Source organism: Megalobrama amblycephala, linkage group LG5 (genome assembly GCF_018812025.1).
Source record: "Megalobrama amblycephala isolate DHTTF-2021 linkage group LG5, ASM1881202v1, whole genome shotgun sequence".
Lineage (NCBI taxonomy): Eukaryota > Metazoa > Chordata > Actinopteri > Cypriniformes > Xenocyprididae > Megalobrama > Megalobrama amblycephala.
The window spans coordinates 21,701,198-21,727,807 of record NC_063048.1 but is presented as its reverse complement, the minus strand read 5'-3'; the positions used below and the strand labels follow the sequence as shown (position 1 = coordinate 21,727,807).

Below are 26,610 nucleotides of genomic sequence, written 5' to 3'. Positions count from 1 at the left end.
AATAGCTGAGCTTGAGTAAGGCATCTAGCAAATCATTGACTAATGTACTCTGGATTGTATGACCTACACTGAAAACTTTCTCACACACTTGTGTGAGAGCACTCTTTTGAGGAACTTGTGATTATGGCTCACATTTGTAACAAGTGTGATGTGGCACATTTAGGGAAATGCAGAAAGAGGAACTTAGATGAATGAACACAACGCTCAGTGCTCATAATCACATGGTGTACTTCCTGAGTGTTTGAGAGTATTGTTGCAATAAAATGAATTCCTCAAGCATCCGCAGTGACCAAATGAGGAAGACTTCCAACGTAATAACTGACAAATAAATCAGTTCACAAGGTGTATTTCAGAACCTTCTTTGTCACAACATCAGTATGAATACTTAATGCCCCCTTGTGGACAATACAAAATATGGGATCTTGCACACAATCATACATCATATCAATAATGTCTTGCCAACTGTTAAAAGTTTTTTTTTCGGTCTGCATTCAAGAGCTCCTGACAATCTGGAAATATAGTTTTAGAAAACAAAAATCACAGTTTAGAGGTAGTTAAAAAGAAAAGACACCTAGCTTAGAGATTATTGTAGTTATATCTATACAGTAAATCACAGGGAGTCAGACTTAATGCCAGAAATTAGGTTGTTGTGTGCATGTGTTTGTAATTATTTGTGGTAGCAGATGGATTGACAGCTTGAAGTGTCAGATGTCCGATAGCTGTAAGAGTGTGAACACAGCTTCCTGCAATAAACTGATTAACCCTGGTCACTTACGCACAGATTTTAGCAGCACAAACAAACACATTACATGTATTCAGAAATCAAATCATAATTGTGAGAAAGTCATAATTACGAGAATATTCAGTTACGTTCTGTTTTGCCAATGTTTCATTGTCTGTTTGCCTGTGTGACCCAAGTTTCCTAAGTATATGCCTGTTTGTTGTTGATTGATTAACCTGTTCACCTGCTAACCAATTAATTAGTCCTTTTGTTCCTCTGTGTATTTAAAGGGTTAGTTCACCCAAAAATGAAAATTCTGTCATTAATGACTCACCCTCATGTCGTTCCAAACCCGTAAGACCTCCATTCATCTTCGGAACACAGTTTAAGATATTTTAGATTTAGTCCGAGAGCTTTCTGTCCCTCCATTGAAAGAGTATGTACGGTAGACTGTCCATGTCCAGAAAGGTAATAAAAACATCATCAAAGTAGTCCATGTGACATCAGTGGGTTAGTTAGAAGTTTTTGAAGCATCGAAAATACATTTTGGTCCAAAAATAACAAAAACTACGACTTTATTCAGCATTGTATTCTCTTCCGGAATCCTTTCCATTGAATTGATTCCACTGAATTGATTCCATTAAACTGATTCCATTGAATCCTTTCATCTATCAGCATTACTAATGCACTTTTACGTCGTTGTTTTTGCCGATTAGGACATCTGCGACATGCACACTTACGCACCATTTTAAAAAATATAGCAAAACCAAAATACAAACAATGTAGAATAGCTTGAATACAGCGTGCGTCTCCCTCAGACTGTAAACGAAGCTCGGGCGCACTGGATAACACGTTGTGAACCCGGATTGACAACAGACCCGGAAGAGAATACAATGCTGAATAAAATCGTAGTTTTTGTTATTTTTGGACCAAAATGTATTTTCGATGCTTCAAAAACGTCTAACTAACACACTGATGTCACATGGACTACTTTGATGATGTTTTTATTACCTTTCTGGACATGGACAGTCTACCGTACATACATTTTCAATGGAGGGACAGAAAGCTCCTGGACTAAATCTACAATAAAAACTGTGTTCCTAAGATGAACGGAGGTCTTACGGGGTTGGAACGACATGAGGGTGAGTCATTAACGACATAATTTTCATTTTTGGGTGAACTAACCCTTTAAGTTGCAATTGTGAGAAACAAAGTCTTTACAATTACAAGAAATATACATGCAACTGCATGATATTAAGTCCCAACTCCAATAAACGAAGCCACAACTTAGAAATACTGTTGCAATTCTGAGATACAAAGCTAATAATAATTAATAATAATAATAATTACGAGAAATAAACTTATAATTGTGAGATATGAAGTCACACTTGCAAGAAATAATGTTGAATTGTGAGTTATCAAGTTGCAATTAAGAGAAATAATGTTGCAATTGTAAGATATTACTTATTTTTCTATTTGAAATTGAAATTTGAGTTGATGGTTTGATTCGGGTTGTGGGGGTTATGTAATGAAAATACAGTGACTATTTTGTACATGTTAAATATTGAATGATTAATATCTGCTATACTGTGATAACATCTCTCACCTTTAGCTGAACTCTTTTCACATTCTGGACTCACTCTGTAATTAACTGTGATGTTAATCTCTAAATCTAATTTAAGGTTGGGAATGGGTCAGTTCACGTAAATCACATCTGAAGGTGTAAATCAGGGATTAAAGAATATATGGAACATATGGTGAACAGGCATCGGGTTCTAAATCGTGACCCTTTGAGGCTTATCCACAGGGATAAACTGTGATTGGCACATCTGAGTGTGAATGTGAGGGGTGAGAAATCCTATAACCTACTGTAGTGTGGCAGGAGTGGAATCAAAAGGCGAAAGGAAGCAGAAAAACTTATCTAAAGCTATATAAGAGCAGATTCACAAGCTGTGCTGTACTTCAAAAGAATAAAGCGCCTGGACCATGACCCCGATACTACGCACAGAGAGGCTGCAGCCGAGTGAACTTCAGGCTCTATTTGGAGAGGAGAAGGATTATTCATGCTCCCTGAATGATATTGTTCACCACACAGAGGTATATATTTGACTTATGCAACGTAAAAGACGAGTTCACCTTGTAATTACGCATTTCCAGGTGAATTGTGAAGACTGCGTACAGTATGAAAGTAGTACTCTAATGGAAGAACCACTTGATATACATTTTTATACTGTAGTGTAACACTGTAACTTACATTTTGCTCTATTAGGAGTGTGAGCAGTGGTCTGACAGTGAGAAAATAGCGGCGTGTGACTTGAGTTCTCACTCTGATCCTGACAATGGGAAGCCGTGTGCAGCCCATCAACTCCAGAGACCTGTGTTCTCCAACCAGGAATACTATACCAAACTAGAGGAGCTGAAGAGAGAACACCTGAAAAACATGGCCGAGCTGGAAAAACTCTATCTGAGCCAGATCAAACCTGGTCAGAGAGAAAGACAGCTCATTACCTGCTGGAGACAAAATGGAGAAGATACAGAGAGGTCTGTGATTTAAAAAAAAAAAAAAAAAATACAAATTAAAAAATAATAATGATGAGGAATGAGCAAAGCTGAACATTAAAAATTATAATTATTATAATAAATGATTGTCATTATTTAAAATACATCTTATTTAGATTTATAAAATACATTCATCTATTTTCTTATTTTAGTCATTTTTTTCTTAAAGGTGTACTATGTAAGATCGACATCTAGCGGTTGAAATGGGTACTGCAGTCCAAATTCAAAATATTAAAGAAAATTGTTCCCCCCGCCCTCTCCTCCTCAGACTCGACGCCGCGGGTTTGACAATGGAAGTGACGACTAGACTTGCAGTTTAAGATCAGCTATGTTTGAAATTATTTCATTGCCAAGTCTTTTTAGATCAGGTAGAATCTGTGATCTCTGTCATAATTCGTTTGCTGCGGTTTCAGGTAACTGGCAAAAGGGGACGAAATAAAACAGTAAACTGCAGTTGGCGGGATCACACAGACCAAAAAAAAAAAGATGTTCTGACACGGAACGCACATTTCAAAGTAATAACTGGCAGTAGCATTACTTTTCAGAGAAAGGTGTATCTAAACTGTTTGCTAGGCTACATCTCTGCAAACATATTATGGAATTTATTACAGTAAAAAAAAAAAAAAAAATACATAGCTATGAGCTCTAAAGCACCTTTAAGACATTTTGGAGGGCTGAAAATGAAACTCTGTAGGCTACTTAAAACAAAGTTCAGACTCTTAGACGCAAAGGTTCTACATTGAACGTTAAATTGCTCTGTTCCCATCATGGAAGAATTGTATTGTTTTAATTTTAATTTGAATTGCATAATTAAACATACTTTATCAGTATAACCCTTTAAACATGAAAGTATTATGATTAATTTAAGACATTTCTCCATTTCTCCCAACATCTTTGTTGATCCTGGAACAACATTCCAATCAACCAATCAGATTAAGGTTTTATTAGTCTCAGCCTCAAACATGACCTGTAAACATAAACATATGGACCACTGGCTGAATATATGATGCATATGGCACACTTATCTGGAAACACTTCAGGAGTTTCGAAGTTGTCATCTGGTTGGTTGAATTATACAGGATGTCCGGGAGACGCATGTGTTGCGTTCTTTAACGGTCCGCCTGGAAACAAATGCCGTGATGCCAAACCCCCTCATGGAAGAAGAACGTGGTCATGTTTACAAACACTTACCAGGAACAACTAAACGGTGGATTTTCAAAAGTATGTTAAGTTTGTGGCTCTATTGTTGCAGTAAACTTGCACAACGAATTAATAATTTAAAGATGCACGACGGTCTGTTATTGCAGGGACATCGACTTTACATTTTCACGCGCCTAAACATGATGTGGAACAAAACAAACTGTGATTGGTTGCGTTACATGTCAGTCAAACGTCCTCTTGGCCAATGAAAGCTGCGATAGAGCCCAGACCTTCTGCCGTCAGTCTGAAGGTCTGGCTACGCGAGGGTTAGGGTTAGGACTATGTTTTCGGACAGGTATGTTGTTCCAGGATCAACAAAATATGTTGATCTCTTACTTGGCAATATCACAGCCACCAGGGTTCTATACTGAACCCAATGGAACCATTTTTTCCACAAAGAGTCCATGGTTAAAATTTAAAAAGTAACTTGATTTCTTCACTAAATCGTACCTAGACACTGAGATCATGTGCAGTGTTTGATTCCTGACCTTTGACCTCTTTCAATAGTGAACAGGTGGAGCTCATTCAGGTTGGCAGCAAGGTATCAGTGGGACATCTCAAGAATGGTGTTTCTACTCTGAAGATAAAGGTCAGTGAATTAATCAGAAGATGAGAGCTGTGTGGAGGAAGAGATGAACTCATTCAATGATATGTATGTTCACCATATTCAAGAACCTTTTAACACTCTGAGAACATAGACATAACTATAGTTGTTTATAAAGTGCCCATCAGACTGAACAACTGAATTTCCAAGTGACTTTTGTCATTAAATGTACTCTACTGTAGTTTACTTAAGGTTGCTATGGTGCACAGATATGCAGATTTGGACACATGACGTTATTAAATGTAGTACGTGCATTACAAAAAATCTATTTTTATATTAGTCACCAGTCTAAATTTATTCAGTGACATATAGTGGCCTTTCCTAGTAAAGTGTCCTTTCTATAAGAAGAAATGAGACCGTTTCTGCTGAAATACCACTATGAGTCAGCACATGGTTTTGTTTTGATACTTTGTGGTTATTCTGTTGGAGGTGAGAAATCCATAGAGCTCTAGAATGAAAAGGTCATTAATTAAATTAGCAAATTTGTAACAATCATGTGATATACTTTGTGCAGATGATCAGATGATCTTGTTTCCACTGAAGCACAATATGCTTTTTGGAAAAGCTCATATCATGCTGGAGAACATGATCATCAAGTTAGGTGTTACACAAACATGTGGAGTTCATGCAGCTCAAGTGTTGCTGTCATTAAAGGCACAGTATGTAAGTTTCATCGCTAGAAGTCGCTTCTTCAAAACAATAGCAAAGGTGTAGCGTGATGATGCTGTAAATGACCTTGGAATCATAGGACTTGTTGTCTTCACATCCACAGCCAGCCGATGGAAAGCAATCCGACGGGACTTGGAAAACATGTTCATGTTGTCAGTTTAATATTGTACATCTTTATTTTAGCATGTGAATTATATTAACATGGCTATATTTACATAATGTTCAGACTTATTTGGACCCTGGAAGTTTGCTGAAGCCACTTAATGTGCCCCAGCTTTCTGGTTGAGAACCACTGCTGTAAATTATAATTCTTAAAGCTGCAGTCCGTAACTTTTTTTGGTTAAAAATGATCCAAAATCAATTTTTGAGCAAGTGCATAACCAGCTAGTGTTCAAAACTATATCCTTACCTTAGCCTGATTCACAATGGTAAGCTTTTAATAATGTTTTCTAATAAAATCAGTACTAGTGGGTTTCTGCGGGAAATTCGAGAATGCAGCCATTTGTCTTTGCGTCATTACGTCACGTCTATTTACATAAAGAAGGAGTCCCTACTAGTAGGCTATATGGCATGTGAGGATGCTCCTGTTAGCGGATCATTTATAGTTTTTTCTCACAGCAGCTGCAATAATTAAACTTATTGTAATCCAGAAAGGTCCAAATGACAATCATCAGTGACAACTGGAGATTCACCCGTAGTCAAAAGCAAAAGACTTTGGACTGCGGAGTGGCTACAAAAAAATGAAATCTACAGGTAACGCTAATACACATTAAATACACAGTCACACAATGCTGATGTTGTTAACATTAACAATTTAAGGAACAAAGTATAACAATAATAATAATTTGCACAGTTTGACGTGATCCGAGCTAAGCGATCGTTAATTTAATCACCATTGCAGCATGATTTATTGTAATACTTTTTTTCTCAGTTGGTCAGAACAAAAGTGGCAGATTTGTTGCTTACTTGTTCAGATGACATTTTCTGGTGAAAATTCGTATTTTGGTCATACTTCTAAGATGTAGAAACTGTGATTTTAAAGTACAGTATCCACACCGGTGTGGTAACTGACAGCAAACATTAGATTCATCCGCGCTGTGGAGCCGTGCCGATGCACAACCCACGTAAAGATGAGAATTCCGCAAATGACTGCAGTTGCAGGTTTCAAACAGAGATGGCGACAAAGAGGCAAAACTTACAGACTGCAGCTTTCAAGAGTCATGAAACCCTAAAACACATTTTATTTCTCTTAATTATGTACGCATTGCACATTACTGAAAACAATGTCACACCACACATTTGGAATATTAAGGTTAATTTTTTGATTTTGTTCATTCAATTTAAAAACCAAAACTCCATTAAAGTCTGAATTGTGATTGTTACGAAGAGTCACACAGAACAGTTCTAATAGCAAAGTACAAAAATCTAACATTTAATTAGTTTTTTTTTTCACAACAGGCACAGCAGAACTCCTTAGAGGAGCACAGGAAGTTGTGTCACTCCCAGCAGAACTCATCTCGCAGTGCAGCCAATCAGGTAATGGACAGCCTGAGACAAAATTCTAAAGTAACCATACCCAAACCGTTTCACATGATGCTTCGCGAGGAGGATCGCAAACGGCGCAATGTGAAAACTCGCTCTGAGATGGAGTTAGAAAATGAGAGACTGAAGAAAGAGCTGGATGAGCTGAAAGAATGTGGCAAGAAGTTTCGCGCTAAGCCGGCCCCCGCTACCACTCACTTGCTCTTCTATGACATCATCAATAAGCGCCCGAATAAGCTGAAGCAACAAAAAAATCAGATTAACCAAACGGATCACGTTCAACGTGGAAACCACCACCAACAAGGCACTCAACGCCATGCCTCTCCTCTTCCACAGCAACCATTTAGCTTCATTGAAAGAGAGCGGAAGAAAAGAGAAAAAAAACTAGCAGATGAGCTAAACAACATGTCTCCCAAAACAGAACGAATGGCGTTCAAAGCCAGACCGGTGCCGAGGTCTCTATATAGGCCCAGCTCACCGAACTCCCACATATACGGGGCAGTTCATCTGAATAACAGACGCTCAGCACTGCCCCCTAGCATCCTGGAAGACACGCTGCAGGAGGGAGAGGAGGCCGAGAATGAGTATGATGATGAATTTTCAAGGCCACAGAGCACAGATATATCACGCTGCAGCAGCAACCTCAGGAAATGGAAAGACGAGGGTTTGCTGCAGGTGGAGGAGGAAATGGAGAGAAAGAGCAACAGAGAGAGAGACCGAGACTGGTCCTACATTCATCCACTACGTAGGACCAGCCTCTGCCACAGCCAAGAACCCCTGAACTCCTGCAAGAGTGACTACATCAGTGTTTAAATACTGACATAGACTAAATCATAGTCTATAGAACTTATTAATTATATAACTCTGTAACTGTTTGGTGTGATAGAAACAGATATATGCTTTGGTTTTTAATTGTGTTATTGTGGAAGAGAAAAAAAATCATGTAGCCAATAAATAAACTCACAAACCCATCATTTAATAGTCTCTATTATATGTCTTTTGTGTAACAGAGTTGGTGAACACATTTTCAGCTGGATTTTAAATGGACTCCACATTAAATTACTGCATTACATAACTGAAATGATATGACACAAACATGATGATGTTGGGTGCCAAATTCATTCATTTGTTAGCTCAAAAGGAACATCTTTTTCTTTACTCTGCCCTTAGTTAAGTTAAATATATTCCCATGTCAGTTTTAAAGTGAGCGCACTTTAAAGAATAGTTCACCCTCAAAATTTTCCAATTTTCAGTCATAATTTACTCACTGTGATGTTGTTTCTAACCTGTGTGACTTTCTTCTGCAGAACATGAACATGCTGGTCATTCTTTAGCATAAACTTGCAATAGGGACTGAAGAAAAAATGTAAAAGCATAATTCAAGTATCATAAAAGTAGTCCATATGGTTCATGCACTATATTCTAAGTCTTCTGAAGTCAAACAATAGCTTTGTGGTGCTGTGATAAATGAGTTAAAAGAACAATTCACTTGTAATTCGGACATTGCTGCTTGGCTTATGAACTCTCATGATCTCCCATGGGAGGATTCCAATATTTTCAGTGAATGGCAACTTAAATATTGGTCCATTACTCACAAAGCTATTGTATGACGTCAGAATACAACCAAAGTCCCTTTCAAGGAAAGTCTGTTCACTCGGTGGCCATATTTGCAACGCCTCCAGGCAGCTATTTCGGGCATCCAATACCAAGAAATCCTGAAATCTCAAAAAATGCTAGGCGAACTCACAATTAAATAAAATATTTTAAATCAGCAACAAAATCTGACATGAACTGGCCCATATATGTTGTTTCTTATGCTCACATAGCTTATTTTTCATGCTAGAAGAGCCAATGCGCATGTGCAATCCTAAGCGCGAGTCTCAGGTTTCTATGGGAACCAGAGCTTCTAAAGGCAGCTACAGTGACGCAATGACTTTATCAAACAGCGATTGGCTCTTTTACTTAGCAGGCGGGACGTATTCCGCCATATTGCGCAGTGCAGTTTCTCCTATTCATAACTAAAAGGAGTAAACCGTCTTTCTGTATCTAGAGTCTTTGATACAACTTTTATGATGATTTTACAGCGTTTTCGCACTATTTTTTACTCATTCATTAATGAGTAATAATGCTGTATGCAGAAGGATAATGACATAATATTCACTTTTATGCTAACTATGACTTTACCTGTGATGCCTACAGGACAACTTTCACCTCTCTCATTCATTCACACACAAGTACACAGTCTTTAGTCTATATCCTCAGGCCTCAGTCCACACTTCCTGAGTGTACGTCTGACGTATGGTATGGCATCCTGCAGAAACCACTCTCTCCTGTACAGAACCAGCATCACATCCAGTAACAGACTGTGCTCCCTCCTCCTGCAGAAACCACACAGAACCCACTACATAAGGTCTCAAGTGTCAAATATAACTTCTATAAACTCATATTCACAAGATTTGTTCTACAGAGGCTCACAGCTGCTTGTAGAGATTTTGGGGTTTATACAGGGGCTGTTCACAGTTGGTGTTTGTGGTTTCAGATTTTTCTGTAAACCCCTCCTCAGGTTGCTGAAACCCTTCACATTGACTGAAGCAGCATTCGCTTCCTGTTGACATGCCAAAAACAATAAAGGTCATAAACATTAAAAGGTTACCTACAGCTTAAACACTGATTAATGAATTAGGTTAATACAGATGTTATAGCTGTTTTTTCAAATGATGAAAATGACATTATATGGATCTCTTGCCTTTCGTGACACCTGCAGGACATTGCTGAGACACATGGTGTGATACAACAATCATCTCGGTATTTGTTGTGACTGTGTGTGTGTGTGAAGTGTTTGCATCTGGACTGCTGGATCCTGTAAAGGGTGCTGAGTTGATCTCCCTCAAAAATGACTTTAGTTTCTGTCTCAAACCAGCATTTTCCAAGCACACCTGTGAAAGCAGTACACATACAAATGCAAAAAATAATAATTATTATCTTTCTTCTTTTTAAAAAAAAAATTAATTAAATAAAAAGTTCAAAAGTTAGGGGTCAGTATGATTTTTTTTTATTAATACTAATATTCAGTAAGGATGCATTACAGTATAATCCATGTCAAATAAATGCTATTCTTTTGAACTTTCTATTCATCAAAGAATCCAAAAAAAAATCACGGTTAATGATGCTGAAATTAAGCTTTGCCATCAAAAGAATTAAAATATATTCAAACAGAAAACAGTCATTTTAAATTGTAAAAATATTTCACAATATTACTGTTTTTACTGTATTATTGATCAAATAAATGCAGACTTATTGAACATAAGACACTTTTTTTTCAGAAACATAAAAAATCTTACCAACTCAAACTTTTGATTGGTAGTGTGTGTCCTAGGTTACCTTTTCATAGGAACTTTTTGTGTCCTCTAAGTGTGACATCAGTTCAGTCTGTAAAACAAAATGAAAGTGCAATTCATATAATCTACCAATGAAGGGCAACACATGTAATTTTCATTGTCCAGTAGGTGGTATAGAAAGTGATATGTAGTATTCTGTAAGGGTGGGCGATATAACCGGTAGAAATATGTCAACCAGTAGAGATTTTGGACTATTTAAGCACTGTTTAAGCACCGTTGAAGCGGAATTAGCATTGACAGACAACTCAGTTCAGTCTATGCGCGTGCTCTCTGAGAGTGTTTCTAACTGCTGTCTGAGACAAGCTGCTGCTAATAAAGCGCATGAGAACTGAACTGAGTGCTTTCTGCTGCCTAATTGGGCTTGAACAGTTAAATACACATACCTATGTGTCAAAGTGGCATGCACTTGCAAGTAAACAGAGTAATTTATGTCTTAAGTCAATGTAAAACAGTTAAGAACTGAGAAATTGAGAAAGAACAACGCACGAATATAATGGGACTGTGTAGTCGGTCTTAAAGTGACAGCATCCAAATTTGCCTGCTGTCATTAATGCTAATCAAACAACAAAAAAGAGAGGGAAAATCTCTCACTGCTCTTGACTGAATCACTTTTGTAACTTTAATAAGAATAAATGTATAATTTACACAGTAAACACTATGCAGTGTTTGTTTAAACATTTGAATACTTTATATATTTTATGTAGTACTTCTAGTGCTTGAAGTTTTTCAGGTAGGTCTATTTCATTTGTTTTTGTTCTATGGTAGTTTGTTGTCTTTGTTTTTTTTCTATTTTTTTTTTAGGCTAGTATTAGTTTTTAAATGATATTGAAAATGGTGATAAGAATTATGAAATTTCAGTGGTATCAAAAATGTTGATATTATAAAAACCTTATTTAAAGCAAAAATAAATATATTGTGTTATATATCGTTATCGTGAAATAAAATGTATCATATCGTGATATAAGATTTTGGTCATATCGCCCACTCCTAGTATTTTGTCACATAAAATATTATATAAATATCCTATGCCTTAACATTTAGAGACAACTAGAAGCAAGGAATGTGTGGGATTATTTCTCAAAAAGTGTAAAAAAAACATTTTGCTGTTTGTTTGAGCATCCCAACCACACAATTTAGTGTGAATTCAAGGGCAGGACTATGTTTGTCCAAACAATCCCAGACAGGGGGGAATGTTTATGAAACCTGTTTGAAAGTAATCACTATTTTAGCCATTCTATTTGGTGACAATAGCAGCACAGAAATTACACACTTCTGGTACAGTGAATTGTTTCTAAGTTATCTACTGACCTTAAAAAATGTCTAAAAGAGAAATAAATAGAAAACAAACAAATAAAAACAATTTTAAAAAATACTTAAAATAATAAGAACAGGAGAGAAAGATGAAACCTTTTCAGTCTTGAGCTGGCTGAGGGTAAGAGACACACTCTCTCGAAATCTTTCAAGGTCCTCTCTACTAGTCTGTAGTTCTGCCAACAAGCTCTCCTACCATACAAACAGCACAGTAATAACACAAATATCAAACTACAATCACCAACAAATAAGACTGCAATCTAAAGTGATCACACTGCACTTTACTTATGTAATCCTAAAAAACAAAAATAGGTTGTGTTGTTGTTTCACATGTTCACATATTCAAACAGACCTTGTGTGATATGTACCTTCTGGTTGTTAAGGGCTGACACAAGCTGACTGTTTCTCTCTTTGGTGCTGTTAAGCTGTGTGAGCAGATCCTGGGCGTCCTGGGCCAGTCTCTCTCTCTCAGAGTGGAGCGTGTTTGTCAGCATCCTCTCTCTCTCATGACATGCGCTCAGCTCTGCTCTCAGATGCTCTGCTTCTGTTTGCAAACACACCTACAAAACAGGTCGAGAAATTTCTGTGCTGTTCTTTTCGGAAACGACACACAGACCATCTTAAACTGTCAAATGCACTTCTTTGATCAAAATTCCCATCTTGCCCAAATATTAATGTAAAAATATTTATGTTTGCCTGAACACTTAATATAACACAAATATAAAAATATTACAACGTTAATAATAAGAACCTCTTGAGCACCAAATCAGCATATTAGAATGATTTATGAAGGATCATGTGACAGTGAAGACTGGAGTAATGATGCTGTAAATTCAGCTTTGCCATTAAAGGAATAAATTACATTTTACAATGTATTCAAATGGAAAACAGTTATTTTAAAGGTGCCCTAGAATTAAATATTAAATTTATATTGGCATAGTTGAATAACAAGAGTTCAGTACATGGAAAAGACATACACTGAGTTTCAAACTCCATTGTTTCCTCCTTCTTATATAAATCTCATTTGTTTAAAAGACCGAAAAGACCTACTTACGGAACGAACGCGGCGCCAGTTTCGTTTTTTTCCGTAACTTGAATAGGGAAGGCCTAGGACATTCAGCGTAAGCGTTATGAAAAATGCGGAAGCGGAAAGTACGTTCTGTCAGGGTTCTGTCACTTCAGTCTTGTTTATTTCTTGGTTTTGTGACAGAGCTCTGACACTCCCGTTCTTGTCGTGTTTTTGTGTGAGCGTACGGTCTCGAGCGCTCTCTTGTCTGCGTGCCTTGTTTCATGTTGGGAGCGTGGCGTTCGGATCCCGGCACTCGTGTCTAGTTTGGTTTCGGTTTTGTGTCGGGATTCGGACACTCGCGCTCCCAGTCCTGTCTTTATTGTGAGCGCACGGTTTGTGTGTACTTTCACTTGCCGTGCGCTCTTGTCTCATGTTTTGTGTAGCACGCGGTGATTTCCACCTGCCGCGTGCTTTCATGTTGTGTTTTTGTCTTGTGTTGTGTTAGCACGCAGTCTGTGTTTCACGGTTGCTTCCATGTTGTCTTGTTTTGTGTGAACACGTGGCTTATGAGTTTTCATAGTCACGTGTTCATGTCTCGTCTTGTGTAAACACATGGCTTGTGATTTGTCTTCATTGGCCATGTGCTTGTGTCTTTGTTTTGTTTGGTGTGAGCACATGGCTTGTCATGTGTTTCTTTGTGCCATGTGCTCTCATGTCTATTGTCTTGACCCCGCCCATCTTGTTACCTGATTATTGGTTGATTTGCCCCACCTGTCCTCCCTCGTTACCTGCCTTGTTTGCTCTCCTATTTATTCTCCTTGTGTTTGCAGTCCTGTGCTGGTTCGTTGTCGTATTTCTCCTTGTGTGTCGTCAAGTCTAGTCAAGTCAAGTCAAGTCAAGTCAAGTCAAGTCAAGTCAAGTCAAGTCAAGTCAAGTTTAAGTTCTAGTCTGTTTTCCCCCTCGGGGTTGTTTTTGTTGTGTTTTTGTTTTATTTCATTATTAATAAAAGCCCTCTTTCTTCCTGCAATTGAGTCCTCGCTCCTTCACCACCACCACCACTACCTGACAGAACGAACCAGCCAATTGAGGACTCAGCAGAAGGATGGGCATCTTCCTTTTTCCATCTCCCAGCCCCTCCGCCCAGCTGATGGTGGATCAGTGCAGCAAGCTCCTCTCTCTTCGGCAAGGGGGAGCCAGCGTTAAGGAGTTTGCTCACCTGTTCGTGCTCACAGCGGAGGGGCTCAACATCAGCGACGCAGCGCTCAAGGACATTTTTAACAGCAGCCTTAATGAGCCCGTCAGCGCCTGGGAGATGGGAATGCTGGGGATTTTGTCTTTCTGGCAGTTTGTGGGGTTTGTTTACAACCGCGGAGAGGAGGGTGGCCTTCCCCCTCTTGGTCCACCTCCCATTCCCCTCACAAGCTGCCAAGTCCCCAGTCCTCCGATGACCTCTTCGGGGAGAGGGAGGAGGAAGAACAGGTCAGCCTCATCTGCCACCTGCCCAGAGGTGGCTGAACCCACTGCAGACCTTCCAGTGGCTGCTGTGACCGCTGCAGCACCCCCAGAGCTGACCAAGGAAGCTGCAGCACCCACAGAGGTAGGCACAGTGCCACCTCCTCGCCCACGTAAACGGAGGAAGAGGAAGAAGCCTTCCTCCAACCCTCAAGGCCCGGAGGCCTTTCCAGAGCCCGCTGTAGGCCCGGAGGCCTTCCCAGAGCCCGCTCCAGCCCGTGAGCCCGCTCCAGCCCCGCATGCTCTCCCTGTTAGTCCTGTCATGGCCAAGAGGGCTGTCTTCGCCTTTTATGTTTTGGCTGTTCTGCGTGCCTGGAGAACGCACTCAATTTCTTTTGACCACGGACCAGTCTGTCAGCCCGAGCCCACTACCATCCCTGATACGGCCACAGAGGCCGCCACCGAGCAGCCCGCTGCCGTCCCGGAGCAGCCCCAGCCTGAGCCCGCTGCCGTCCCGCAGCAGCCCCAGCCTGAGCCCGCTGCTGTTGCCGAGCTGCCCGCTCTCCCTGGTGCGGCCACGGAGGCCGTCACCCGAGCCGTCTGCCCAGCCGGCGCCACCCGAGCCGTCTGCCCAGCCGGCGCCACCCGAGCCGTCTGCCCAGCCGGCGCCACCCGAGCCGTCTGCCCAGCCGGCGCCACCCGAGCCGTCTGCCCAGCCGGCGCCACCCGAGCCGTCTGCCCAGCCGGCGCCACCCGAGCCGTCTGCCCAGCCGGCGCCACCCGAGCCGTCTGCCCAGCCGGCGCCACCCGAGCCGTCTGCCCAGCCGGCGCCACCCGAGCCGTCTGCCCAGCCGGCGCCACCCGAGCCGTCTGCCCAGCCGGCGCCACCCGAGCCGTCTGCCCAGCCGGCGCCACCCGAGCCGTCTGCCCAGCCGGCGCCACCCGAGCCGTCTGCCCAGCCGGCGCCACCCGAGCCGTCTGCCCAGCCGGCGCCACCCGAGCCGTCTGCCCAGCCGGCGCCACCCGAGCCGTGCCCAGCCGGCGCCACCCGAGCCGTCTGCCCAGCCGGCGCCAGAGCCGTCTGCCCAGCCGGCGCCACCCGAGCCGTCTGCCCAGCCGGCGCCAGTCAAGCTCCCTGTATTTCCCTGGCCTGCTGCTGGGACCCTAGGCCTGCTGGAGCCCGCCTGGATTATCCCTCCAGTACCGCCTTGGCCCTCTGCCAGGACTTCTGTCCCGCCTGTCCCGCCCTGGTCTGTCCCGCCGGTCCCGCCCTGGTCTGTCCCTCCGGCTCCTCCCTGGCCCTTAGCTGGGACCCCAGACCTGCCTGAGCCTCCCTGGCTCAACCCTCCCGTCCCTCCCTGGTTTCCTTAAAGACATTCTGTTTTTGTTTTGTTGACTGACTGGGCTCCCCTCCCTCCCTCCCCTCTTTGTCTTTGTGTTCTGATGTTCTGTCATGTTGTCTTGTTGGTGTGTTTTTTGTCTTGTGTCGTGTATGTTGTCATGTTTGTCTTGTGTCCCTCGTAGGGACGCCAGGTGGCGTCCCTTTAGAGGGGGGGTAGTGTCAGGGTTCTGTCACTTCAGTCTTGTTTATTTCTTGGTTTTGTGACAGCTCTGACACTCCCGTTCTTGTGTTTTTGTGTGAGCGTACGGTCTCGAGTGTTCTCGGGGCCGTGCGCTCTCTTGTCTGCGTGCCTTGTTTCATGTTGGGAGCGTGGCGTTCGGATCCCGGCACTCGTGTCTAGTTTGGTTTCGGTTTTGTGTCGGGATTCGGACACTCGCGCTCCCAGTCCTGTCTTTATTGTGAGCGCACGGTTTGTGTGTACTTTCACTTGCCGTGCGCTCTTGTCTCATGTTTTGTGTAGCACGCGGTGATTTCCACCTGCCGCGTGCTTTCATGTTGTGTTTTTGTCTTGTATTGTGTTAGCACGCAGTCTGTGTTTCACGGGCTGCGTGCTTCCATGTTGTCTTGTTTTGTGTGAACACGTGGCTTATGAGTTTTCATAGTCACGTGTTCATGTCTCGTCTTGTGTAAGCACATGGCTTGTGATTTGTCTTCATTGGCCATGTGCTTGTGTCTTTGTTTTGTTTGGTGTGAGCACATGGCTTGTCATGTGTTTCTTTGTGCCATGTGCTCTCATGTCTATTGTCTTGACCCCGCCCATCTTGTTACCTGATTATTGGTTGATTTGCCCCACCTGTCCTCCCTCGTTACCTGCCTTGTTTGCTCTCCTATTTATTCTCCTTGTGTTTGCAGTCCTGTGCTGGTTCGTTGTTGTATTTTCCCTTGTGTGTCAAGTCAAGTCAAGTCCCAGTCTAGTCAAGTTTTATTCTTGTCTGTTTTCCCCCACGGGGTTGTTTTTGTTGTGTTTTTGTTTTTATTTTTATTATTAATAAAAAGCCCTTCCTTCCCTGCATTTGAGTCCTCGCTCCACCACCACCACTACCTGACACGTTCAAGGCGGTATTTTCTTTATAAAGCATAAACGGTTGTATTTTTTCCGAAAATGACTGATCGATTCGCTAGATAAGACCCTTATTACTCATCTGGTATCGTTTAAAGCCCTTGAAGCTGCACTAAAACTGTAATTTTGACCTTCAATCTGTTGGTAGCCATTGAAATCCACTGTAAGGAGAATAATCCTGGAATGTTTTCCTCAAAAACCTTAATTTCATTTCGACTGACGAAAAGAGAGACATGAACATCTTGGATGACATGGGGGTGAGTAAATTTATCAGGAAAAGTGGATTTAAAAGTGGACTAATCCTTTAAGATTACTGAAATTTCCCTGATATTGACTACTGAATAGTTACAGGGTTCCACAGTTTTATGATCTGAAACATTCCTCTATAGGAACAAAGTGACAAATGGTGATATAACCCAGCACATTTTCAATGCAGTATATGCTCTAATGTGTTGGTACCTCTGCAGTCTGTAATATTCCAGGAGCTGCAGATGTGCTGCTGGTAGATTCTTCATTTTCTCTTTTCTTTTCCCAGCTTGTCCTTTCTTCTCTCTCCTTTGTTGCTCTCATCTTCAACTCATTCTCAAGTTCTGCTACTTTCTGACTTAGAAAATCTTTGTCTCTCTTAGCCTGAACAATGATTTTGTCATATTCCTCTCGGATATTTCGTTCCCGGGAACAGTTAGGACACTCCACAGCTGCTGAGGTAGCTGAAAAAGGTTCAAGAGAGGATGCGGAGAGCCGCTCAACAGAGCCGCGCTGTGCAGATGAAAACTCCAATCCCTTTCCAGTTCTTTCTCTCCCCCCAGCATCATGGAGTATTGCCCGAGAGAGGGAACGGGACAGGGAACGGGTCATCCTACCTGCAAAGCAGTTAAAAGTTCTTGTTTAGTGTTAAAGTGACTCCCGATTTTATGGGATAAAGCTGAAAATGCAGCTTGTTACCATCAGCTCTGTTCTTCTCATCTCCAGGTCGAGATCCACGGTGGTAATGTCCAGATGGTTCAGTTTGGCCTGGTTTTTCTAGCAGGGGCAGAAAAGTTCTGAGCTCCAGCCCATCTCCACAGTGACTTGAGCTGAGTTTAGATTCAGAGGAACTGACTGAACTCAAGAGGATGGGAAGCAAGCATGTCTGCGAATTCAAATTATGGCACTAAATGATTCACTGATTCAAATGGCTAATTTCAGCAAGTTTGGGAATCTTTCTGACAGACTCTTTATAAAGAACCAGTTCATAAGAGCCATTATTTTCTAAAACTGGAAAATATAGCTTTGCTTTATAACTTTAAAAGGTTTCGAAAGATTTTATAAGTTGTTAATAAAGGAATGTGACCTATTTGACCCCAGGTTTGTTCCATGGGAATTCTATGGCAAGCGTCTTCTAGTTCTAATGTACACAATGTCTGAATGTCCCAATAAAACATTGTATATTATATAGTTAGATTAACACTGTTCTCCTCTGACTCATAGTGTCCTGCTGATGTTCTCTCTCACTATACTGTAACTTTAGAAACAGGCCACAAGAGGCAAAACTATTCAAATGAAGAGTCAAACTGATGAGCACAATAAAAGTTGCCTCTTTCATTTTTACGACTCGCTCAGCTGCAAAAGGGCACTTGACATGCGAACAGATTCAGAGTTTAAAATGAAGCTGTAAATTGCATCTATGTGAGGTTAAGAGGTTAATATTCAGCAAACTACATTTTAGATCCAATATTGATAGTTAATTTTGCTCAGACAATAAATAATTATGTACAAAGATTAATTATGTAAAAATGCAACGTCCGTTGCACCTCTCCAAGCCACACACAAATGTTAGGTAGCATTTAGTCAGTGACTGAATCAATGTTTTTGAATGAATCAGTTGAATGAATGATTCAAAGACTTGTAAGGACAGTTTCTGAATTCGGAACCGCATACTAGCATCGGTTGAGTGAATAAGTTCAATAAAGAATCATTCATTAATGACTTTAAAGGGGACCTATTATGCCCCCTTTTACAAGATGTAACATAAGTCTCTAGTGTCCCCAGAAAACTATTCAAATGAACAGTCAAACTGATGAGCACAATAAAAGTTGCCTCTTTCATTTTTACGACTCGCTCAGCTGCAAAAGGGCACTTGACATATAAACAGATTCAGGGTTTAAAATGAAGCTGTAAATTATGTCTATGCGAGTATGTGCTGTGTATGTGTGCGAGTTTGAGTCTCACCCTTCTGTCAGATCCAACTGGCGGTAAAATCTGCTGTCTGTTGAGATGATTAATGTCCTTCTTCCCGCTCAGATATGCACATGGCTAGAATATTTTGTGAGATTACGTAATTTATAAAGCTGATTTTAGAAAACAGTTAGATAAGAGTGTCGTGTGTAAGACTTCACCAGCATTGTGCATCTGTGTGTAAATTGTCATTACAAAATCACTTATTTAACATGAAAATTAATACATATCATAATATATGTAAAATCTGTGAAGACTTGTGTGCATTTGTTGAAGTGTGATGTATATACTAAAAGTATGATTTTTCAGAATTAAAATATTCATGGGAAGAATGCGTTTACCTGTTCAGGTGTGTAATGTAACTGAGATGTGTATATGGGTCGAGAAGGAACAGCCATGGCTCTGGAGGCAAACTGAAGAGAGCTTAGAGTTTCGGTTATTGAAGATGAATGAGATGACACCGTGACCACTAAACATGTCCGGCAGTTCCCTCCCAAACTAAACCACATACCAAAATAAACATCAAACTCAGAAACAATCAATGAATTTACACAAATGTTGAAGAAAATGGAGCATGATTATGGCGATGTTGATGATGCTCACCAATCCCTAAGTGCTCGGGTTAGTTTGGATTCTCTGTATGGGACGTGCTGGGACCCCGCAGAGCTGAGGGCAAAAATCACCTAAAAAAGAAAGAAAGGATTGTTATTATTTTCTTAATTTCGCATTTGAATAATTTTATTGTACTATATCATTTATACCAGGACAGCATCAAAATGTTTTTATATGATTCATGTCCAAAATGACTCATAGTTTGGAACTTTTCTTTAAACACAATGAGAAAATTCGTAACAGGGAAGAAGAGGCCTCAACATTATCTAAATGTAAACAATCAAACGAAGAGGCCAGTATTCGGCAGAAATCATTTTCTCTGTTAGATGTGACATGACATCCCCCCATCCCTACATGGAAAGCTATGTATCCCCACAGATCATTTCCTGTGTCTAATTTCCTGCATATGCAGCCAGCACATTGATATGATTAAGATAGGGCCCTTAGACTGATAAATAATCACTGGAGTACGTCTTGAGATACTCAAAACAAGCGCTGCTCTACAAAAATACCCTTAGTGTGACCGGGACAAGAGTGATAAGATAGAACATGCTTCTTCTTTGATGACATGTTTGAGGTATTACTAACATTTCCGAATATGGTGAGGGAGCGTTTCAGCATCTTGGTATCTTGTGGGTTTTCATTTGTGGTATTGAAAGTTCTCTTCATGTCAGGAACCACAGAACTACGGCACTGATGTGACAGTAAGAGAGAAAGAAAGAAAGAAAGAAAGAGTGAATATTAAAACTGAAACTGAGGTATTTGTCACATAAACCTGTGTATTTTTAAGATGTCTTTGCGATCGGTCACGTTTTGAAGGTACTCGTTGTTGATATTCGAAAAAATAGCATGATTACAACTGTGAGATTGCTTTTCTACAACAATTCATTAAGCAAGAGGTTAATATTCCGCAAATTACATTTTAGATACAATATTGATACTTAGTTTAATTTGCTCCGACAATAAATAATTATGTACAAAGTCACGTCCATTGCGGCTCTCCAAGCATTATTATCATTCATTAATGACTTTAAAGGGGACCTATTATGCCCCCTTTTACAAGATTTAACATAAGTCTCTGGTGTCCCCAGAAGGTGTCTATGAAGTTTCAGCTCGAAATACCCCACAGATCATTTATTATACCATGTTGTAAATGGCCATTTTTGAGTGGAAGGAAAAACATGCTCTTTTCGTGCATGTGTCTTTAAATGCAAATGATCTGCTGCTCCCCACCTCGCTTTCCAGAAGAGGGTGGAGCTTACAGCTCGTGCCTCGGATACGTTGCCAAAATCTAACAAAAATCTTTGGCTTTGATTATCATCTCTATCGCGGTCACGCTCACGTGACATTGCAGTTCTTCATCATCATAAAAGTTTATTATCTGCATGCATTTTAAAGCCATGTCAGTCTAAACTTCTGATATATGGTTTTCTGAGCGCACACACCTGAAGCACGTGCACAGAAAGCTGGCTGTCAGACGGCACGTCCCGTGAGTATTATACTAAGTTCTCTTTCACGTGTTATTGCGCTTACACTGTCAAGGTTATGTAAAAAAACACTCTTTTCCACTGAAATTACCTGAAAAAATTGTCCCAGGAACTCCCCCCCCCCAGACCTGTTGCCCCCAGACCATCCTGATCTAAAGTACTGTGAAGATTAGTCCAGTGACGTAGGACTGCTTGACTTTCCAGTTCCTGCTGGATTTCATTATCCACATGAACCTCGTCGTCAGCCCATTGGTCATAATTTTTAAACTTCATTGTTGATTCAAATAGCAAACAATTCTTACTGCACACACCGCAACAGACTTTTAAAAATGGTGGTTGAAATAAAATGCTGCGTGTATTCAACCAATCAAAATGCTGCGTGAACTCAACCAATCAGTATGTTCAACGGCCAAGTTCCACCCCCCGAAAGTTCCTGAACTTTGAAAAAGTACTACCTAGCAAGCAGGGACTTTCTTAAGGTGAAATTTTTACTCTGAACTTCATTTAGACCCTGGTCCCTCAAGTCGAAACACACCGAGGACCACCCCAAAGTCCCTAGTTCCTAGGGAAAGTTCCTGAGGTGGAAACACAGCTAAAGTTCACATAAACACAGTCGGTTATGTCTGTAAATGTAAATAGCAAGTAAAGAAATTGCATGTGTGTATTAGATCTGTGTATTAAAGTGAAAGCAGTGTAATGTACAGTAATTACTGCCATATATGCTGTTGAATCATGAATCAAACAAAACAAAACAAAAAAACAGAAAATCACTCACTGCTCTTGATTGAGTAACTTAGTAGCTTTACCATTATAGGATGGTTGTGTACACACACTGCTGACACACATTTAAGTTCAAACACCATGTAAAAGTGAATTTTGCATAATAGGACCCCTTTAATGATTTATTCACAAGGACACCACCTATTGGCGTATCAATGTAATCATAAAAATCTACATTTTTTCATTTGGTGTAAAAAAACATTTGGTTTTTTAAATATTTTAAATCTTTAAAATATTTTATATAGAAATTAAATATTATAATAGGGCAATCAATAGTGTTTACTCTTACTGTTTATTATGTTACAATGAGAAGACACAATTTCAACATATAAACTTACTTTTCCTGAGCTTGCCAGATCCACCTAACAAAGAGCAACAATCATGTGAGTTTCATAATTCTTTATTAATTCACAGACAAATATGGTGCTTACCACAAGAATGCCAAGAATGTGTATTTCCCTCAGAGAATACCTAATATTTCAGTTATGCTAAAAGGAGTCTCCGATGCTATCATCTTACCAGAGTGAGTTTGCTGGCTGTCAAAACTCCCTCTGCAACCATTCAACAAAAATACACACAAAGGGAGGAGGTTAATCAGATTTGTGTTAATAGAATATAATTACACCTTAACACAGTGAGTTTGCAACACACCACTGCAGGGGGTACTGGGAGACCCTGTGGGAGGCTCTGGTATGTTCATATCTCTCTACAATAACAATCAGACCGCAGGCAGAGGTTCCTAGAGCTGACTAATGCGTAGGGGATCAACTGGGGGGAGTTATTGACCGACAAATGGACTGAGTTACCATTAAAAACAAGTCAAAACGTAGTAGAATGTCAATGAAACTCTCCTAAAACATCTATGAGGAATTTATTTTACAAAGGTAATAAGAGAATAAAAACATGGCATAAGTGCAAAAACATAATTCAGGGAAACTCCAGAAAGACTTTTATGTTTGGAAAACATAAAAACACCTACCAGGGGACTGGACCGTTGTGTTAATGACCACAATGTTAAATACCGTGTGGGATCGGCTTGGAAAATCTCCCTTTGAGATCCCTGCAGAATTTTAGAAAGGTATGTAGGAGTCAGATTGTATAAAGCAAGCTGAGATCACTCTTATGATCATACTTCAGATAAAATAGTGTTTGCTCATCAGCTCTTTCAGAACATTTGTGCTCAGATTGAGTTAATGGCTCTGTTACCTGTGTGTCTGAGGGCGGAGCCACGGCGATGCACCTGCAGCAGATCCTGGGCGGAGCTCACTTCCACCTCCGTCAACCCATCGAGATGCACCACCTCCTCACAGTCGCGCACCCAGATCACCTCACTCCCCTTCGGATCCTGAGCAGATTTAAGTGAGACAAGAGAGAGCATCTGAACATCTGTTGTTAAATTGAGTGTTAATTGTCCTCCTTTTTTAGTTTCTCAAGCCCTGGGATTTTATAGAATTATGCAATTTATTGGTACCCTAAAAATGCTGAATTTTTCTATACACCACAATTTAAAAGTTTGGGGTCAGTATGATTCCTTTTTTGAAAGAATTGTTCTTAGGAACATTGCATTGATCAAAAGTGACAAAAAATAGAAGCAATTTCAAATAAATTCTGTTTTTGTTGTTGTTTTTACTTTCTATTTATCAAAGAATCCTGAAAGAATTTGTGATAATAATAATAATAATAATAACTAAAAAATTCTTAAGCACCAAATCATCATATTAGAATGAGTTCTGAAGGATCATGTGACACTGTAGACTGGAGTAAAAAATCAGCATTGCCATCACAGGAATAAATAACATTTTAAAATATATTAAAATTGAAAACAGTTATTTAAAATTATAATCATTTTTCAGAATATTACTGTTTTATTGTATTTTTTATTGAGAAATACTCTAATTTTGAGTTTTTTTATTGAGACTTTTAATGTTCAAAAACATTAAAAAAAACATACTGACCCCATTTTAAATAGTAGTGTGTATATATAATTATGATAGTAATAAATCTTTATTTAGGACAATGAGGCTTAATGATTGATTGATTTGGCATTCCTGGAATGTTCCCATGACCTAACAATAAGATTGATTTAATAGATAAAGTTATTTATTTTATTACACTATAAAATACTTACCAATAGGTCATATATCTTCTCATTGAAGATGTGGTAGAATGACACTCTGATTTTGCAGTGAGATGCCTTGGGGGCTGGATTATTCAAATTAAGGCTTGTTCAAGGATGCTGTTACAGGTCATATTATGTGTAGTCTTTTATTCAAGCTCTCCAGACATTGGATAGTTGTGTGGCGCAATGAATGAGGAGTTGAATGTTACTGCAATAAGATATATAAGTCTCTCTTATCTGAAGAAAATGGGGTAATCGAAGTTAAAATGTGATTTCCTAAAACCAATAGCCTGAAGGTTTGATACAAGTGAAGATGTCCTCAGCAGCGCGGCTGATGATGCCTCTGTGTTTGGCTAAAACGCTGCATCCCTGCATGGTATGAGTCTTACCACTGCCTGGAGAGCCATAGACAATTACACAGCCATTATAACCCTGCATTAGATACTCCACCAGACACTGGAGAGAGAGAGAGAGAGATTAGCATCTCAATTTACTAAGGACTAGTATGAAACATGAATATAACTGTTGTTATGAAGAACATTCTGTGAACCTTTGTTGTTGACTCATAAACATCTCTCTGAGATGCCTCCTCATTTAAAACTGCATCAAGATCTATAATATGAGACTTGTGACTCTGCAGAATAAAGAAAACAGACAATCAGACCTTCACTTGACTTTACTGCATACTTTGGTTTCACTTGAATCATTTCTTTCTGTTTTTGCAAAATGAGGATGATGAATCTAATTAAATGACATCTTTGATCTCATTCGATTCAACACTCACCCTTCCAGTGTCAACAACTACTCTGTTGAGATGTGTCACTTTGATGGAGGCTCTGGGTTCATCTAAAGAGGTAGAATGTTCTGGTCTGTTGTTCACTGAGGAATTGAAACATTTGGGTTACATGTATTGCTTGGAATGTTTGCAGAAATGAAGAGACAAAACAATGGGGAAAAGGTAAAACAAAACACAATTTTATGCAAACGTCCAACTGCATATTAAACCTGCAATATTTGTGCGAGACCTGTGTGTGAGTGTATGTTCTCACGGGCACACAGACGGACGACCACTCTGAAACTTTTCTCTGAGTTTAGGTTTTTATCTACCCCAGACATCCTCTTCCAACTCTGGCTTCTTGTCCAGTAGATAAATACTGTTCATATAGTAGACAAAGATGAAGATATGAATGAAATAAACAAGAATTAAAGACTATTGGAATGTAGTAAAAGCATGCTTTTTGGCCAACTATGATCAAAAAAAAGGCATTTTTTTCTGTGAGACAAATCATCAGTATTGGTTTTATAGACAATATGATATAATAATAAGAACTCCAAAAATGTTTACCATAACTACTGTATGGTGAAAGTAAAAAGTATGAATTAAACAAATGTTTTGGTAAAATATAAGGACGCACGATGAATAGGCTACATATACGGTGTATGTATACACACAAATATAAAACGCCATCAGGGTAACACATATGACTCTTAAATAATGTAATTAACATTAAACATTAACTAAACACCGTAAAGTGCAAGATAAACACCGCAATGTAGGCTACACAGGATGAAACGTTAAACTACAATAAACGAGCTGTTGCATTTTTTATTGAAATTACTGATAAAACCAACTAATATTACTATAGTTAAAAGGATTTAGCCTATATATAAATTTAGTTTGCTTATAAAGTTGATCCTGTATCCCACAGTTGACGCACTTAAAATTTTAATTTGAAAAACAATAAGATTAGAAGAGATTTGAAAGACCTAACTTACCTCTGTTCAACTGCTTCAGCTGTTTCTTTAAGTAATCAAGACACCGTCTCTCCAGAGCACATTATTCCTGGAATAACATCCTTGGAATCCCTTTCCAGATAATCAGCCCGTCTCTGTAGAACTGCAAATATCTCACTCGGGGTGTTGCTGACATGTTTTTGTTTTAATTTTTTGAAATGTCCTGTTGTTCATCACTCCTCGCCTCAGGTCGCGCGGATGAGCGTTGAATTGGCGTTCCGACGATCCACGCGCTCGCAGCAAGGCGCGTGAACGCCTCTCTGATTGTGATGTCCTGAGAATTTAGGAGCCAATTATTCAAACCCATACAAAAAAAAGCTGGAAACTGATAGAAATTTATTTTGACTTTAGTAGTTATATTTGTAGTTAGGCTATATTAGGCCTATATTTATAGTAGTTTAATAGTATTTTAATGCATCCAATTAGCTTACTCAATAGCTTGATCATATACAAGAAACATCTTAAACCAGCCTAAGATGATTTTCTGGTATTAGATGGTTTAAGATTGTCTCACAAAGATTGTGTTTAGCTAGTCACCAAACTATTTTCCAAGCCAAATCACCAAGAATCCCAATAAAACCATCAGACCAGTTTAGAAAAGAATCTTATGCTGGTTTAAGAAGTTTGTTTGTTTGTTTTTCAAGTAGGAACAATCTGTCAAACCTGCATCTTGC

The 26,610-nt window shown here is 39.9% G+C and overlaps 2 protein-coding genes across 5 annotated transcripts; one reads left to right on the top strand and one right to left on the bottom strand.

Moving 5' to 3' along the window:
• The first annotated feature begins 1,866 nt into the window (after positions 1–1,866).
• LOC125268769 (protein FAM161A-like) lies at positions 1,867–8,109 on the top strand. Its single transcript, XM_048191229.1, has 4 exons — positions 1,867–2,818; positions 2,991–3,262; positions 4,988–5,069; positions 7,212–8,109. The coding sequence occupies exons 1-4, from the start codon at positions 2,708–2,710 to the stop codon at positions 8,106–8,108; spliced, it is 1,362 nt and encodes a 453-aa protein (XP_048047186.1). The 5' UTR covers positions 1,867–2,707; the 3' UTR covers position 8,109.
• A 141-nt stretch (positions 8,110–8,250) lies between these two features.
• si:ch211-63b16.4 (kinesin-like protein KIF3A) lies at positions 8,251–26,272 on the bottom strand. Of its 4 annotated transcripts, none has more exons than XM_048191227.1 (22): positions 25,919–26,272; positions 25,168–25,296; positions 24,927–25,021; positions 24,693–24,776; positions 24,448–24,598; positions 24,152–24,225; positions 23,230–23,368; positions 23,003–23,083; positions 22,543–22,574; positions 22,362–22,385; positions 20,345–20,449; positions 19,748–19,827; positions 19,486–19,642; positions 19,139–19,222; positions 17,873–18,059; positions 17,387–17,790; positions 12,373–12,564; positions 12,101–12,196; positions 10,677–10,724; positions 10,042–10,231; positions 9,771–9,900; positions 8,251–9,696 (listed from the first exon to the last, which is right to left on the bottom strand). In XM_048191227.1, exons 2-22 carry the CDS (start codon positions 25,256–25,258, stop codon positions 9,642–9,644), a joined length of 2,499 nt encoding a protein of 832 aa, XP_048047184.1. In that variant the 5' UTR covers positions 25,259–25,296; positions 25,919–26,272; the 3' UTR covers positions 8,251–9,641. The 4 variants fall into 4 exon arrangements, with proteins under 4 accessions (XP_048047184.1, XP_048047182.1, XP_048047183.1 ...); XM_048191225.1 differs by having other exon boundaries at positions 8,251–9,673; positions 25,919–26,270; XM_048191226.1 differs by having other exon boundaries at positions 8,251–9,673; positions 25,192–25,296; positions 25,919–26,270.
• Between the last annotated feature and the right edge of the window lie 338 nt (positions 26,273–26,610).

What these genes read in the sequence shown, in the direction of transcription:
- LOC125268769 (XM_048191229.1), top strand. Translation starts at nt 2,708, where the DNA reads ATGACCCCGATACTACGCACAGAGAGGCTGCAGCCGAGTGAACTTCAG. An exon ending in AATGGAGAAGATACAGAGAG is followed by an intron (nt 3,263 to 4,987) that starts GTCTGTGATTTA and finishes CTCTTTCAATAG; the next exon opens with TGAACAGGTGGAGCTCATTC. An exon ending in TTTCTACTCTGAAGATAAAG is followed by an intron (nt 5,070 to 7,211) that starts GTCAGTGAATTA and finishes TTTTCACAACAG; the next exon opens with GCACAGCAGAACTCCTTAGA.
- si:ch211-63b16.4 (XM_048191225.1), bottom strand. Translation starts at nt 25,258, where the DNA reads ATGTCTGGGGTAGATAAAAACCTAAACTCAGAGAAAAGTTTCAGAGTG. An exon ending in GAACATACACTCACACACAG is followed by an intron (nt 25,022 to 25,167) that starts GTCTCGCACAAA and finishes TCAATTCCTCAG; the next exon opens with TGAACAACAGACCAGAACAT. An exon ending in GAATATTACAGACTGCAGAG is followed by an intron (nt 12,565 to 17,386) that starts GTACCAACACAT and finishes CCTGTTTTGTAG; the next exon opens with GTGTGTTTGCAAACAGAAGC.